Source organism: Eptesicus fuscus, chromosome 11 (genome assembly GCF_027574615.1).
Source record: "Eptesicus fuscus isolate TK198812 chromosome 11, DD_ASM_mEF_20220401, whole genome shotgun sequence".
NCBI lineage: Eukaryota > Metazoa > Chordata > Mammalia > Chiroptera > Vespertilionidae > Eptesicus > Eptesicus fuscus.
In genome coordinates this window covers 56,499,138-56,516,893 of record NC_072483.1, presented here as the reverse complement: position 1 = coordinate 56,516,893, position 17,756 = coordinate 56,499,138, and the positions used below count along the sequence as shown (strand labels likewise).

Sequence of the window (17,756 nt, the reverse complement as noted above, 5' to 3'; positions counted from 1 at the left end):
ACAGACATTATATGCATTTTTACTAAAGTTGCAAAATAAATACATTACCAGTGATTCTAATTCTGCAATTATGATTAATCTAAGATACTCACATGTTTGCATTATCAAGATTTGATAGGCCACCTTCAAAAATGATTACAACACTATATTGTCCTCTCTCCCTCTCATGCACACACAAAACCATGTTACTATTAATTTATAAAAAATGTGACTCATAAAAACGTTAACATTCTTACGTATGCCAACAGAAATAAGAGAGCGTATGTCAGTAAGAGGAAGAAACCTGGATGTGAATACAAACCACATTCCATCTTTCCTACCACAGGAAGCTTACTCTTGGAAGATCTTAAAGTAATTATACTGTTTTTATTTAAATGTATAAAATTTGCCCACATCCTAGTAATGTGGGCAAACCAGCCAAACATAAGGGATTTCAATCTTGAACAAATCAGAGAACAAACAGCAAGCAGGTTTTAGGTAGAATCCTCAAAGTTTTGAGCTATGAAGCCATTCAAGAATAAGAAATATTTCATAGGCATGAGAGTGGAATGACCAACATGAAAAAAAGCTCAAAGGTCAAAGATACTATTACCCCCTTTGACACAATGTACGCCCTGTCTACCTATCTAAAACAAAGATTCCTATGAACTCTTCCTTACAGCTCAGAAGTACATACATTATGGATTTACATGGGGAAGAAAATTAAATAGTAAAATTCGTTCTGTGTCTAACGGGAACTATAGTAACCTAGTAAGTGGAGCTCTTGTTTCTTAGTACCATATTGCAATAAAAGAAAAATTCTATGCAAATTATCTCTTACAAAGTCATTTCAGAGATCAGAAAACAAACATGTAATTTCCTATTCTAGGAACATACATATGAATCTTTGCTTAAAAAAAGCAGGGTGGTTCGGCATGGGTAAAGTTTTAAAAATAAACAGTCCTACCTTCAGTGGTCATTTTAACTTCTTGACTTCCTCTCTCTTTCTCTCTAAATCTCAAAAGCTTTGTGACTTTAAAGAAGATCAGACACGCTTTTCGTGTTGTAAATGAAAAGTGAAAGAAATGGATTCAAAGGTTCTTTGGTCAATAATTAATAATTCAAGAGAAGAGTGACATCTACAGCCACTCACCTTTGATCCATAGTTTGAATTTAATTTAACTAGCTTTAACTATTGCTGAGACATTGGTGTTGTTTTTTTTTTTTGCCAGAGGCATATTCATGTATCAAGACGTAGGAGCCATATTTAAATAATGAAAACCCAGAGGGGGAATACAGGTGTATATTTCAATCATAACCACATAAAAACGTAGGCTTGAATCTGCTGCTCTATCACTTCCCACCTAGCCCTATGCAGAACTGAAAAATATTTATAATGAGGCCACTGCAGAATAAGCAAACTAAAGTTATTTTATGAGAACAAAAGTCTTTAAGAAGAATACAAAAAATTCTATAACCAAACCATAATGAAGCATGCATACTTGTGTTCTTAATTACTGTTTTACATTATTATCTTCTGCAAATACTGGTAGACAAAACCCCTTTTCCAAACCAAAAGACTACTCTTCGGTCATGTGCTTGGGATCTCGTGGACATTGGCCTACTTACCTCTTTTCGACTTATTAAGACCTAACTGGTAAGTGGCTGGAACATGAGGTGCTTCTCCCTCCGTACTTTGAACCTAAAGAAGAGTTTTAAGTAATTAAAACTTAAAAGAATCTACGGCAAAGAATACCTCCTAACAATCATTTATTCAACAAATCAACCTAACTAGAAGGGTATTGAGGCTTCACATACTTAAAAATTGCACGATATCTTATCTCAAAATTACTTTCAAGTTAACAACAGGAATGCAACTTTCTAACTAGCAAAGAAAAATGACTACATGTATAAACCACCTCAGTTTAAAAAGTTGCTATCGTATGAAAAATAGATCCATAACAAAAAGTTCTCTTAATGTTAAACTTCAAACTGCTCAGTGCCAGGAGAAATGCTAGCAGAGTCCCTGCAGCAGACCATGGCATGGCTGACACCACCGAGGCAGGCACAGATCCTGCATCTTTGAAAAATGGCACATTATGCTCCCATTGCAAAGTTACATTAAAATCCCACAAATTTCAGGCATCAAATCTGCTCGCGTGTAAGACTTCTTTGTCCAGACATAATTGATCTTTTAAGACATAACTTGGGAGTCGTTAAGTGGAAAAGCAGGTTTCATTACAGAACTAAAATGCTGAAAGATGCTTAACCATAAATCTTCCCTGAAAACTCTGTCCAAAGAAGGTATCAAACCCACAAAGGTTGTCTCTTACACTGTATCCTCCCTACCCCCGAATACCACCTGTACAACTACAGAATTTAGGAATTTTCAGATTCCTTATTTGCCACACCCTCTATTCTAACATAATTAACTCTATACTAAGATTGAACATTGGGTCCATTGGTGGGGGGGATACTAATTCCCAAAACACTTTAAATCCTGCAATGATTAGTGTTTAAAATAATAAATGACATCCTAGTAATGTGGGCAAACTAGCCAAACACGTGGGATTTCAATATTGAAAAAATCAGAGAGCAAATAGCAAACAGGTTTTAGGTAGAACACTGGTAGTTTCTAGCTATGAATCCATTCAAGAAAAAGAAATAACACATTTGAATCAGAGTCGAATGATCAACATGAAAAAAAGTCCCAGAGATTAAAGATGCTATTACTAATTTAAAAATGGGTCTGATTTGTTTTATCTTTGTTCTAAACAGTTCCATGAATCCGTTTACGACACTTTTGAAAACTGAAAGCACACTGGCCATTTAAAACCATCACCTATAAATCACATATAAAACAGTTTCTACTACTCTTTGTTATTGAAACATTATAAAATATTCTTCAAAGCAGCAGACATAAGTTCAACAGGAAAACCATTGTTTTGTGTGCAAGGAAATAAAATGCATTTTCCTTTTATAATCAACAAAGGGTCTATTATTAGTCTCTATTTAGGCCTACCCTACTTCAAAGAGTTTTATATCAAATAGACCAGAAATTATAAAAGAAATGCAAATGTCTTTTTAATTATATTCTAGAAATCTCAATTTACGCACACTAAAATGATACAAATTATAAGCTCTCAAAAAAATTATAAGCTCATTTTTAATATAGAATATTATGTCGCTTAGATTTACAAAATTAGTCACAAAACAATATGACTTTAATGAATATGTATCCTCAGCATATTATTCTTCAAGAAGCTTCTCCTGGCAAAAATTGGTCAATCAATCAATCATCTAACCCCCTCTCTCCCGTCAATACAAACCCCACAAACTGATTGAAAGAAAAAGGCCCTTACAGAAAAAGGTCTGAAGGTCGTATTTTACTAATGAAACTATTAAAGTCAGGATCTTTTTGCCAGCTTACTCAGCAAAATCATCAATCTCTTTGTTGAAGGCAGAAACAGACACACTAGTGATAACGGCTGAATTTCATAGCTTATTATGTTTTATTACTACTCATAGGTATGCAGAGGAAAGCAGTCATATTCCAGATGGTGTGCACCACAGAAAACTATGACACACACACAGAATTTAGATTTATGTGGCATGATTTTTCCTATTCAATGGTTTCAATTCCAGGAAGAATTCCGGTCATATGCTACAGGTTGCCTTTTGTTGAATTAACTACAGCTCAATAATGATAACTGAGTGACGGATAGTGGGTGTTCATTACACTATTTTCTCTAATCTCTGGGTAAGCTTGAAACTTTTCATTATAAGAATTATAAAAAAAAACAAACACCCAAGGCCCCCACTAAACCAAAATGATAAAATAACTTGGTCTCGGTGTTTTGAGATTTAAAGCTGTATTATAAAACAGCTTTAAAAGTAACCCATACATAAAATGAAGTAACTCATTAGTTCATTTTAAAAACATTTAATAAAACAAAGACCATACTCTTTTGAATCAATGTCCTGCTACTGTGGCAGATTTTTAAAAAAATATCTATCAAATTTATCTCTTAGGTACAATACTATTGCATTGTGTTTTATAGAGCAGCAATATGTGGAATGTTCTATCTCAAATAACCCTTCCTCTAAGGTTTAAAAAGGCCTGTATGACAGTTTTCAGAAAAATGAAAACTGGAGCTTTAGAAATTACAATTCTACCTAATTTTTAATGATATCTTTAAAAAAAAAATCAAAGGAAAACATTATTTTTGCAAACAAGTAGTATGAGGCTGTGCATCAGATGACATGAGTTCTTGTCCACTGTCTGTGATAATCTTAACTGAGAAGTAAACATTGAAGCTCCTACCTCACAGGTCCATAGGATATCAAATGTGATTATTAGTATTTTGAAACAGTGAAGTGAGAAAGATTTGGAATAGATCTCTCTCTTTCTTCCACCCTCCAGGAACTCCCTATACTGACACGCCCTTGCCCCTCCCTTCAGTGAGGTGCTGATATCAAAGGCAACATAACTACCCTCAGAAAGATGAAGGAGAACCACTGCTATCAATTAATATCAGATGTTAGGGAGGGGAAACCGCTGCCTCACCTGTAAAGGGAGAAAACTGGAAAAGGAATTCAAAGAACTAACTCATTCTCTACTAATCTATGGTTCTATAATTAGCTGCAAATTTTTACCTTAAAAAAAAAAACTTTCAAGTTTTAAAAACACACATACATATATTTGTTTACTTTTACTGTTAGGTAGATACTTTAAAAAAAAAAAAAAAAAGCTAACTTGCTCTTTTAGATAAACCACATAACAAAACAGTGATTAACTGGGCTATGAGGTAACAGACACTGGTTCATTAGGTCATGTATCAGAGCTCATATCCTATTGCAGACACAATACTTGCCTTCAAAACACATACAGTTCAATCTGAAAGGTCAAAGGGACAACTTAAGTGTGTATCTGCCTGATTTGGGATTAACTCAGGCCAATAAACATAATAAAAGGCCAGAATCACTTAACATTGTGGATAGATTTTGCTACTTCAAGCGAAAGAGCATGTAACAAAACCCAATGTACCATAGGCTAGGTTAGGTTCCCGTGGCCCCTCATCAATGTTATAACAAAACAATGTTAAATAAAACTATGTTAATCGAGGACCCAGCAAAATGAGGTGCATTAGTTAAGTCACCAATCAGTGTAAAGACAGGCTTAGAAACACTTAGTAAAACTCTGGTAGCTTAAAAATTATGTATGTATACTTCCACTAATATCTGTAGTTGAATGTACATTCATTTATAGAGTGAGAAGACACTGAACAATCTCTTTACAGAAATATACAGATAAAAGTCCTCCTTCCTCTCACATGTAAGTATGACAAAGTTTTACTATTAAAGTCAGGATCCTTTTGCCAACTTACTCAGCAAAATTCTTACTTACACCTACAAGAACAATTGCTTAATGAGTAGAATCATTTTGGTTTTACTGTGAATCATTCATACTACCAACCTATGGTTGTAGGGAGTTACCATGATCTATTTATTCAAAATAAACCATTTCAAAACCACACAATTATCCAGACAAGTTATTAAGAATTACAAAACTCAAGAGCAGATTTTACAACTTTTAAACATACTGAAACTTTAAATAGACAAGACATTTTTTGTAAGGTAAGCTGACTTTTAATTTAAAATAGTCTGGCTTTTTTTTTCTTCCTTTTTTAACATAAGAAACAGTCACTTTCATTCTCCAAGTCTGAGGTCATTCTTGTCATCTACTTAACTGCTGACAATTAAATATTTCCTCTCTTTGCTCCTGGTGACTGTCAGATCTTACCTTCTGCCTCAAAGGAATCAGGCAGCTTCACGCACAGAGCCGTGTCTGCAACATTTTCTCCTACCTAGCTCCGAAGCAGCTGGCAGTCAGTTACTCTGTTTGGAAACTGGCTTACTGAGGAAGAGAGAGTGCGCGTTCTGACTTATATTATTCCCTGTTTTTACAGGAAGAAATTTCCCAATAGGAATCAAACCTCAAGGGAAAGGAATCCAAAAGAAAAATAGCAACACTTTGAATGGGATCTAAAAGTTTGCTTCAATAAGACTGTTCTCTATTTGTCAGTATGATTCAAATCATGCTTGGGAGGGGAGGAAATTAAAGAAACACATTATTTCCCTTCTTTATCCATTGTTCTACAAACTCTCTTTAAAGTTCCCCAAAAGATTAAAACATTTCTAGGAGCTTTTTATCCACATTTCATATATATCTGAAGAAGGATTCATCATTTTTTAAATTCCCCATATTTATAATGTAGCTATGGTTAACCATATATTCTTTCTTTAAAAAAACAAAACAAAAAATACTCCACTATTCTTTAACCACTAATGCCTATAAACATGTACTTCAAAAAAAGTTCAATGTCACATTACTTTCTTGTCATTAAGTGTTTTTTGCCAGCAGAGGGAGCAAAAAAGACCAGTCTATCCATTAAATGTGAACTTGCGGCCAAAGCACATCTAGCTAGCACTTTATAAACATTTTAAAGACCTTTTACGTGAATGGTATCAATAATTTTTTTAAAACTACAGCTTAGAATTCAGGAATTCTAGAAGTTAAAAAACAGCATAAGAAAGTGTCGTCACATCTGAGTCACTGATAAGAGATTTTTAAGAATCTAACATGATTTCTTTAAATTTTTATACTCTGCTATTGTATTAAAACAAGAAGCCTATCATAGCTGATTGTCACAGAGAGGGCCCTACTGGAAGGCAAGAAGTTACACTTTAATTATGAGTGCTTGGACAAGTTTTGAGCACAAGTTTTGAAGTAAAAAAAGAAATTGAACAATAAAATGAAATAAAAAGGAGTTTTAATTAAAGCAGTCATTTTCCAAATTCATTATAATAAGAAATACACTAAGATTTAAAGTGTATAAATATGAAAATATATAAAAGATGAACAGAAGCTTACCAAAAAAATATAAAATATTTCAAAGGGCTGCTCCTGTTTTTTTTATTTCACTTTTTAGTTGAAATTAAAGTATTAAAAGATTAATTCAAAGACCACAAAGAGGTAAATAGCTATATCAACCATTCAAATTTTGCAACAAATGAAAAACCTTCGCAAGTGAGAAATATACACTCACCTAACAGGGCATTTATGGGCAAAATCAATTATCCCATTTTCCAATTCCCTAATATAATGACACGAACTACTGTGACCTATAACGAAAGCTATTCTGTAATAAATTTTAAAAAGTGAAGCTGCACATAATTTATAGCCACAACTCTCCAGCAGTACGCATGTGCTCCCATGTAAAATGAGACCACCACTGCCTGCCTCCCAGACTGAGAGAGAAAAGTACTTCAAGGGCCTAGTACAATGCCTGACACAAGGTAGGGTAGGTGCTTGATAAAGGTGTTTCCTGCCACAAGCTATATAGCTCCAACTCATAAGTGTCAGCTGCCATTATTCAAAAGCAGTGTTATATGAACCTCATCAAAATTAGTGTTTTTACCTTGTCCAATTAAAAATGTATGTACGCTAGCAGGAATATCACTTGGTAAAAGAAAAAAGTAATCTAACACTGCTCTTCTGGACTTGCAGAAATTCTCTTCATTGGCCTTTCAAACCTTCCTGAGGTTCCCGATCCTCCCCTTCAAGTACTTATCTTTCTGTTCTTTCCAGTCCCCTATCAAACCTATCCTCAGCCTTCTTCACACTTAACCCTTCCACTGAGATACTTTAAAAGCTTGCCCCAAAGCACAGCAACTCAGTGGCAGAGACAGAACTCAAACCTGTTTGATTTCATAGCCTGAGTTTTTAACTATTATGCAATATTAACTTGAATATGAATATTCTCTCAGGACTTTCTCAGGGCATCAAAATCTCAACCTGAGAGAAAGTGGGTTCAAGTTCAAGTATTGTATCAGCAGTGGACCACAGAGGATCCAGAGGAGCTGATAAACTGCACCATGACCTTGACTTCACATATTCCTGTGATTACTTCTTGGTTTGAGAAACACAAAACAAAAAACCTGGAGTGACAAAATTAGGATTTTTTTTTTCTAGTATCAGTCCATTAGTCACCTTTCATTTTAAAGCCATTTTTGACACTTCCCACCCCCCCCCCCAACTTACTCTTTGAAACAGGTCTTAGGAATGTTTTACCTACCTCTTCCATTTCGAAGGAGTCCTTCTGCTGTACCATTATATTTCTTATGGATGGGATCGGCAGCGGGGCACATGGCTCTTTTTCCGCTGTGGACACGTGCACATTTTTCAGCTCACTGCAACCTTCCAGCTCACTGTGGCAGGCCATGTTGAAATCACCACCTAAATCGGGTCCTATAATACCAGATTCCTCACCCAGTTTACCATGACTTTGAGTTTCTTTACTTTGTTCGCTTTCACTTTCTTGGTTAAAATTACTGTTTGCTTCATCAGAAAGCCCATCATCAATGTCAGCATTCTCCATAATAGTTGACGTACTAACTGATACTTCTTCTTTAACTGTAGCCAACATGTAAGATGAGTCTTTCTTCTTTACAATTTTTTGAGACTTTGGATCATTTTTACTGCCACTGTCTTCACTTGCAGAAACATTCAGAATCTTTCCTTTTTCAGTTGCTGGGGAAGGAGTACCACCTTCTCCTTTCTCTGTTTTATCAACACATAAATTCAGTTTTGATAGTGTTTTCATTAAGCGATTTGCAGTGTTACTTCGGGTTAACGGTGGAGGAGAGTCTGTCTCCTTGTTAGAGGTTACCGAGGCCATACTTCCGATTCTCTGCAGAGGAGTCCCAGAGACTTGGGAATACAAAGAAGAAAACGCGTTGGCCACAGTAGTAAGCACTTCAATTTGACGAAAACGACCTACAAAAAGAAAAAAGTGTTAAGACATATATATATGTCTTTCATATATATGTCTACATATTAAACCATTACTATTGTTCAGAATTCCAGTAACTGCACTTAGATCAGAAAGATCATGAAACCAGATTTTTTCCTCTTACCGAACACTTAAAACTTCTCAACATCTACTGTGGAGATTTTTCACTCTAAACACTAGAATTTAGTTTTGAAAATCAGAAGCACAAAGGATACCACCACATAAAACAGAAAGGACTAGCTATTGCTCTAAAGCTGTGATTCCGTTTTCAGGTCTTGGACTCCACTAAGACTCTTCAATATGTTCTCCTAATAAAGTGTACATAATTGGGGAGGGGGGTGGATTTATAGATCTCTTAAAGCTAATCCAAGGACTACCTAGAGATCCTCTTTTGGAACTTTTGGCCAACAGAGAAAAGTAAACAAAGGTATAATAGGAGTAAAAATTACTAAATTGGCCATGCTATTTTAGATTTACAGAAAAGCACCTGAAATTGTCTTCATTTCATAGTAACAAGGCCCTTCCCCTACTTCTTTCCTTCCTGAACAAAGCCTTCTGGAGACAGGTGTAAGTCTAAGGTTCTGCTCCACAAGGCAGCATGGGTCACTCTGTAAGGCAACACTTAAGTCAAGAATTTGGGGGGGAATACTAGGTAAATTAACTTCTATAAATAGAACAAAATTTCCAAATAAGTTAAAATAGCTATTGTGTTAACCTCAATAATTAAATCTCCAGTGCTATTCCTAGAAATCAGTTAGGCTTTGAAAATAAGACCGTGTTGCTATGGATGCTCTTATTTTGAAAATAATATACTAATATTTAAAAACCTTACTTGTTAAAGCATAATTTGGGTTTTCTACTTCCATCCGTTGCATTTGAGCACTCAGAAATACTTTAATATCTATTCCTCTGGCAAATGATGAGGAACTGAAAAATCTGGGAGGAATTTTAGAAGCAATATCCGGTTCATCTCGTCCAAATCCAAGATTATAAAGAATTTCTTCAGGATCTTCCTCATAAAGTTCCAACAATTCTGAAACACTACAAAACAGGAGAAATAAAAAAAAAAAGAAATACCAAGATATAAAATAAGTTTATAGTCCACATTACATTATAAATTCATATTCCTGCTTTCCTATGATAAAAACCTTTTTCTACAGCTTTAAACCATTATTTATTTCAGTATCTTTCTATACCATGTCTTAAATGTGATAACCCTTAGAAAATGCCCACTCTCTCAAGCTGTCAGCATTGGGAAAAGAGCTAACCCCTAAGAACATACTCAGTCAGAGATTCTCTAAGTGATTCCTCACCTTATTTTTTTGGTCATTTTAAGAGATTCCCAGTAAAACAGCTAAAACAAAACAATTAAGAGGAAAGATGGGAGAGAATAAGGAATAAAAAGATTAAAAGAATAAATGAAAAGGGAAAACACACTAGGAAGTTGGTAGAACTTTGGTACCAAGTGACAGTCGGTAGAACTTGAGCTTCTCTGCTATCCTTGGCTCTCCTCTAAGAGGCAGCACAGGTAACAACCTGATCTCAGGAAAGAGAGGGAGGAGCTTACTTTCAACTTTTCCCAACCAATTCCATTCAGGAAGTAGGAGGAGTAAGGTGAGTATGGGTTACACAAAGGTAACTTCTTACTCTAATTCCATTGGGAATTGAACATTTATTATCCTGTCTCTCTCATACTGATAATCCAAGCTGAGAATCACTGAGAAAAATAGGACTGTTAGAGATAGAATTTGAACAGAAAAAAATTTCTATTTGTTTCCAAAAAAGTGCTCAGGTTCCAATAAAATAGTTTAGATAACTGGTTCCAGAGGCACATGTAGTTGCATATATATATACACACACACATATATATGTATATATATGTATATATATGTGTGTGTATATATTTATATATATATACTATAAAGATCTTCACTTTAGTAGGAAGAAAAACCTATGCTTAAATATCAAGCTTTAAATTAGAAAGGTTTGTTCTGATTTCTATGTCAGAGTAACTCAAGACCCTAACAGAAGGAAGAATTTTGGAAGCAGAAGTTACTCCACTATGGAGTTCCTCTTTCAAGTTGTTGATAGGATTCAAAATACTTATTAATGAATTCCAACAGCACTATAAACATATTTGTTGCTCTTTATTTACTCTTAATTAAAAAAAAAAAAAAAGACAGCAGCTGCTTCTGTCAGTCATGCTGAACCATGAAACACTCTGGATTCCTTTCAATTTCATACTATTACACCAAATCCAAGTTTGAAAAAGTGACAAGAGAAGGTCACCTATAGCACAACGTAATTGCAGCATAATTTAATAATAAGTTACCTTGAGACTGTCCCACTACTTTTTCCAGATCCAGTGGAATTCATACTTCTCCCTTTCTGATGAAACTGTAGTCTTCTCTCTTTGGCCAAGATATTACTGCTGTAAAATAAAAATAGATTATATAAAATCTTATTGTCCTAAATGTCCCTCATTTTTAAAAAGGAAAAAAACAAACACAGTTACATACCTGTTTTCAATTTGAGCATCAGTTTCATGGAGTTGGTTGGCTACAGGTAAAAAGAATAAATGTGGAGTACAACTGTTAGTAGGACAGTAACTACTATGATACAATTAGCAAATTAGCCACAATACTATTGTTAAATGCCTAATATGCCAAACTCTTGTCATGACTCCTTAAATCTGTATCATTAAAAGTAATACACAGATCAGTAAGAACAGAACCAGTAGCTTTTGGAGGTTGTTTTTGTTTTTATGAGTCAGCAATTTAAAACTATTTCTACTGAATGTTTAAAATAAAAAGCCATATAGATAACCAATTAAACTTCTTTAACAATTTAGAAATAAGTGGTAAGAAGATACACAGCATAGGTGGTATATGCGATTCTAATTATTAAATTTAAAAGCAGTTAATAAAGAATGATTCAGCATTATTTAAGTGTGGCAACAGTATGCATCAATTTCTACTGTGATTTTTTTAAGGCTGGAAACTCCAGTTACAACCACTTTTTAATGCACATACTTGGAAAACTTCTACTCATTTCAAGGTAAGTTTTCTTTTTAAAATTGCCTTTCAAGTTTATCCCAGACTTACAAGTCCTAAACAGATAAATGTCTTTAATGTTAAGTTTAGAGTAAGTTAAATTTACTGCATTTATTTTTTTTAGACAAACAGAAAGATTGAAATTAATTTAAAACGTCTATTCCAGCATACCCCATTTATTTTTTCATTTCTGATCTTCAAAGTCACAGAAATTTCTTATGTTTCTTTGTACATTAACACATAGCTACTCAATATTTACTGAATGAAAATAAATTTGAAATAATTTTCAATAAAACAACATAACTCCACTCTTTCCTTTTTTTCTTTTTTAATTTTTTTTTAATCGTCACCTGAGAATATTTTAAAATATATATGTTTATTGATTTCAGAGAGGAAGTAAGAGGGAGAGCTAGAAACATCAATGATGAGAGAGAATCATTGATTGGCTGTCTCCTGCACACCTCTTACTGGGGATCAAGGCGAAACCCAGGCATGTGCCCTGACCAGGAATTGAACTGTGACCTCCTGGTTCATAGGTCGATGCCCAATCACTGAGGCACATCAGCGGTGCTCACCTGAGGATAAATTTTCCATTGCTTTTCAGAGACAGTGGAAGGGAAGGAGGAGGGGAGGGGAGGGGAGGAGAGAGGAAGAGAGGGGAGGAGGGAGGAAGAGAGAGAGAAAGAGAGAGAAATCAACTGGTTGCCTCCCACATGCACCCCACAGGAGGCAGGGAGCAAACCTGAAACCCAGGTATATGCCCTTGACTGGGAATTGAACCGGAGACCCTTCAGTGCTAGGGCTGATGCTCTAATCACTGAGCAACACCTGCCAGGGCATAACTCCACTCTTTTCTGGGACACTCTTTTAGGGTCTGGTTTCCCATGAAATCATTTAATATGGATGAACAGGCAGAGCAATATGATTTTTAGGGCAGTGAAAATATGCTATATGATATTACATTGGCGATACGTAATTATACATTTGTCCAAACCCATAGAATGAACAAGACCAAGAGTGAATCCTAAGGTGAACTATGCACTTTGGGTAATTATGATGCTTCATTGTAGGTTCATCAATTGTAATAAATGTACCACTGTGGTGAGGGATGTTTATAATGGGAAGCTACACATAACAGAAACAGAAATACATGGGAAATCTCTGTACCTTCCCCTCAATATTTTTGTGAACCTAAAATTGCTCTAAAAACATAAAGTCTTAAAAAATAATTCCGTATTTTGAAGAAACTACTAAGACAAATGTCAGTGTTATTTACAGTAATACTGAAAGGTTTTTAAAAATGGGTTGACAACATGTTCAACTACAGTGATTGGAAAGCAGTAAGTTTAAGCTCCTTACAAGAGTTTATTCCTTGAAAGCATATTAACAGTGATAATAATTAATTTATTCTAGACTTTTCAATATTTACTAGAAGGTTCTATATCATACAGATTGATTTAAAACAGCAAAAGATCAAGGATATTAAATTCAGTGGAGAAAATTTATTATTAATCAAATTATAATTTTTAAAAATTTAATAAAATTCTTAATTCTTTTATTATAAAAAGCATACAGTATTAGTAACCCAACTATACAGCTACCAATAATCTTCAAAATACCAATAAAATAATAAAAAGTTCTTAATTTTACATTATGAAAAGCTTTATCAACCCACAGGAAAAGATTATATAATCTGTGAAAATTTAAGCATAGCACACTACACTTAAAATGCTAACGCAGTCTGGAATAGACCTCAGCATAATTATTTCTAATAAAATTTTGGTAAAGGATAAAGTTATTTATCCTTTAATCTCCTAAAAATCTGGAAAAAGAGGAAAGGGAAAGACAGGAGACACTTGAATGCAAAGAGAAAGACACACTGCAGCTGTAAGTCTGACATAAAGCTACCTCATAGCTTCAATTTAGTTTTCTCACGTATTTAAGTTTCCTTCCTTCTGCAGACAATTCTTCCCCCAGTTATATCACCATTGTTTGCCTCCAAACAGTTCATTTAAGCATTTAAGTCCAAAGAAGGCACATGGACATTTCACAAAGGTTTTCAGAGGCATTCTTATATGTATCATATATGCTCTGACTAGATTATTAACATATAAAAGGTCCTATAAAATGTGTCTGAGCCATTTTCAAGACCTTTAAGTTTAGCTCTGAGGATGTGAAAGCAATCAACTTGCTCTCCTTCGTTATGTAATTTTAAAAACTATGTGAAAATACAAACAAACGTACCTTCAGCTCCCAGTGACAAATCATCTTCAAAGCTTCCTCCATTTCTCACCAGCACACCTGAAAGAAACATTAGAAGATTCATCCTACTGTTCCGTTCCTTCTGACCCCCATGTAAAATCAATGTCTTAGTAAACCAAACTGACCAAGCAAAATACATGATAGTCGTGTTTCAGACCTGAATGCCCTCAAAAATTATTCCGATTATACAATTTCAAGAAGTATAAACTTTATCATAAAGAAACCAAGATTTGCAGGCAGGTAAAGTTCTTAGAAGCCAACTTACAGGCTATTTAATACTTATGCCTTTGTAGATATTCAAATAGATAATACATCTTACCCAAGGTTTTCATGGAAAACCAGATCTTGGAGCAATCATTCCTTTCACAACCCTTATATTAAATCAGGAGCTCAAGCTAGATTTTCCTGATACTGTAAATGTTCCTTATATGCCTTGCCACTACCTGCACATTCTTGTCGTACTTTGAACTTCAGAATTCTGTCTTACAAAGGTGGTAAAGTTTCAGGTGTGGCCATTTCAGTTAATGTAAGCAAAGAAATGCTGCACTAAGGCTGATCTACCTCACACAATATATTTTTTCCTTACGTTCACATATCATATTTCTATACTTGATTAGTCTACCTTTATCAAGACAATAAAAACATGAGTTTCACGTTATGGAAACGTTTGGTGATTTGCTTAAGCTCGCCACCTTTTAAAAGTTTACTGGCAAGATATATTCTCACGTAGAGGACAAATGAAGCAGGACCCTCGTAAAGAACAGATTTAGAAAGGCAACTTTTCCTTACCCTTCGGTGTACTACTGCTCTGCTCATCCAGTGAGGCTCCCAGAGGGGTGCTGAAACCACAGAAACATACACACCTTAGTCTTGAAAGGCTGTCTGGAGAGCTATCACTGCAAGCCTGACACTTACAGGGTTATGGCTAAGCAAGCTTCTAATCACAGTGTAACTCTCCTCCCAAACACACAAGGAATGCAAGGGGATTACATAAGGAATAGGCTGCGGCTACGAACTAAGCAAATACCTGTGTCAAGCCAGTTTACCAGGAATGATTTAATCACACGTCTGATCTGCCGGCAATTAAGAGCAAGAATGGCAATTATAAGTGATATGAACTGGCACTTTCTTTACAGAAACAGAAAGAGAGAATGACAGCAGGAATTGAGAAAATGTCTGCTTCTCTCGGTCTGCTCCCTAGAAACAGGAAACAGAATTAAAAGAAAGCAAATGGTTATCTCCACGAAACTAAACGTCAGAGTCTAGTTAGAAAGAAGGCTCAATAGGTATCTTAAACCTCATCTGTTAAATCTACCACTAGCATTTTAGAGCACTGGGCACCGCCTTTATCCCAGCTACTATCTTTATTGATATAAAAGGAGAGGCTGGAGATTTATTTTCTGCTTTTAAACTAAAAAGTACATGTATTCTTCATTTACCTCTGAAAAGAAAATTACTAAAAAGTCGGCTTGAGAATCAACCTGAAGAACTAGCCATTACTAAAATCCTTCACATACTTGTAGGTCACAGATAACTTAGAAATCTCTTTCTCAATGCAAAAAAAAGTTTTCCACTTCTTCCTCAAAACTACGTTCAAGAACCAGATTGTTTTAGTTTGAAAGTTTTACTTTCATAACAATTTATACCTGTTAAAAATTCCCTCAGATGTAGTATCAACATAAAAATATCAGTTTCAAATAAATGTTATTGAAATGCCAATTAAATGTTGATTTTCTGCAAACAAATATATAGCAAAGGCAGTTCTTTGGAAATTCGTGCTTTTTTAGTAAAATTCGTACTTTCTGTAATTTTTTTTTTTTAGTAAAAGAATCATAAACAATTACCACAAAGATATTAATAAAACCTTTGAGCTAAGTTTTTGCATATGTTTTAATAAAACTCTAATTTATGCCATAAAAAAGGTCATTCTTCTGAATGGCTCCTTTATTAGGACAAAACACTATTACTCCTTGTACAGATGTATCCACTGGTCTGTGCACTGACACAAAGTGGCAAATAAGCATAATATAACTGGCATTCTCCTTCAAACACAAGTCTCTCACTCTTCTACTTGCTCTCTTCCAAATTCTATCAAAAACTCTGTCCTGTCTTAGATGGTAATCCAAGCAATGTGTTTCCACTTAGCCAAAAATAAAGTAAAATAAATGGTTATCAAATTAAATATTCACTTTAAGAAAACACAATGTGGTATCTTTACTCAGGATATGGGCAGCAATAAGAAAACAATGACTATTTGAGAACTTATTGAGAAAAAATGCTGTCTTCAGATAATCTGTTTACAAAGTAGCTAGATGCTCAACTCTGGGAAGGATCCTAAATTGTTACAGAAAAAAAAAAAAATACAGTTGCATATATCCTAGAAGTCACATCTGTGATAATAAAGCCAACAATAAAAGACCTATTCTACCTCTCCCAGGTACAGGTGAATGCCACTTTAGAACAGAACAGGTGCAACTGTAGAGAAAAAAAGGAAGCCAAGGAGTGGCAGACTATAGAATCTGCCTACATTAATCGGGACTAGCAATAAAAGTTCCCAAATGTTCAGACATGATGCATCCTGCTGAACACTAACATTTGCTTATTGCATTTATCTTAAAAGATGCACTTATTTACTATCTGCTTGAAATAATCAAGGACATCTACCCCATACTTGATATAATCTCTTATACAATCTTAGCTCCTTTACATCATAAAGTAAACATAATGTGATTTGTCTCTTGCTCTTAAAACATTTTTTTGGTGTATCTTTAGAGAAAGGGGTCACATATTTTATCCTATCTCAGAAGGGTCTATGACACCCTCAATAAATGTTAAGGATCTTTGTAATAAAGTGTTCAGGACGGCTCCTTCATCAAAGCAGGACATCAATAGACTAGTGGCCAATATTTTATCTATCTTTAGGGAAGAGAAGTAAACTGACATATAAGAGAATCACTTTGCCCTCCCCCCAAAACGACTTCCCAAACTTTGGTACTTGAACACAAGATTAAGAAAAGCCCCAAATGTCTGGCAAAAAAAACACACACAAAAAAAAACACAAAACGTGCAGAAACAAACATCTTAAAAAGCAACATTCTTCATTGGAGATTTTATAAGTAGCAATAAATTGGGAAAAAAAAGAATTAACAAGCACATTTCACTGTCACAGGATTTAATTGCAATATGATTCATCTCTCCTCCATACTTTATCAAACATTTTTGTACCAGTTGCCAAAACATGCAATTAAACAGATTTATGCAGTCTTGAATGCCTTCAAAGCTCTATTTCCCTTTCCGTGAATTCCAGCGCCATCTGACAAACGCATTTCCAAGAAGTAAATCACAAGAACCAAGTTAGCTAGTTTTTAATAGCTCTCCAAACAGAATTAGGGCACGCACACAAAAAAAATATCCAAGCCCAGATAGAGTAGTGTGGGGTTAAGTAAATTAAAACTCATCTACTTACTAAAACGCATCTGGAAAGGGGAATGATTTGAGGCCAGATGTCAAAACAAAAGCAAAATGAAATAGTGTGTGAAATGTGACAATCCTTTCGAATAAAAAAAAAAAAAAACAAGGCAGGCAGAACAACACGGCACGAGGACCT

At 34.7% G+C, this 17,756-nt stretch overlaps 1 protein-coding gene across 2 annotated transcripts in view; it reads right to left on the bottom strand.

Annotated features, from left to right (window-relative positions):
• The window catches only part of ITPRID2 (ITPR interacting domain containing 2), a 36,214-nt gene that overhangs the window by 17,327 nt on the left and 1,131 nt on the right, over positions 1-17,756 (bottom strand). For both annotated transcript variants that reach the window (XM_054722751.1, XM_008138499.2), the window contains exons 3-9: positions 14,939-14,988; positions 14,132-14,188; positions 11,354-11,393; positions 11,167-11,265; positions 9,667-9,875; positions 8,118-8,818; positions 1,609-1,681 (exon numbers count right to left, since the gene is read on the bottom strand). In XM_054722751.1, the coding sequence (XP_054578726.1) occupies positions 1,609-1,681; positions 8,118-8,818; positions 9,667-9,875; positions 11,167-11,265; positions 11,354-11,393; positions 14,132-14,188; positions 14,939-14,988 (1,229 nt within the window). The remainder of the gene's footprint in view (positions 1-1,608; positions 1,682-8,117; positions 8,819-9,666; positions 9,876-11,166; positions 11,266-11,353; positions 11,394-14,131; positions 14,189-14,938; positions 14,989-17,756) is intronic.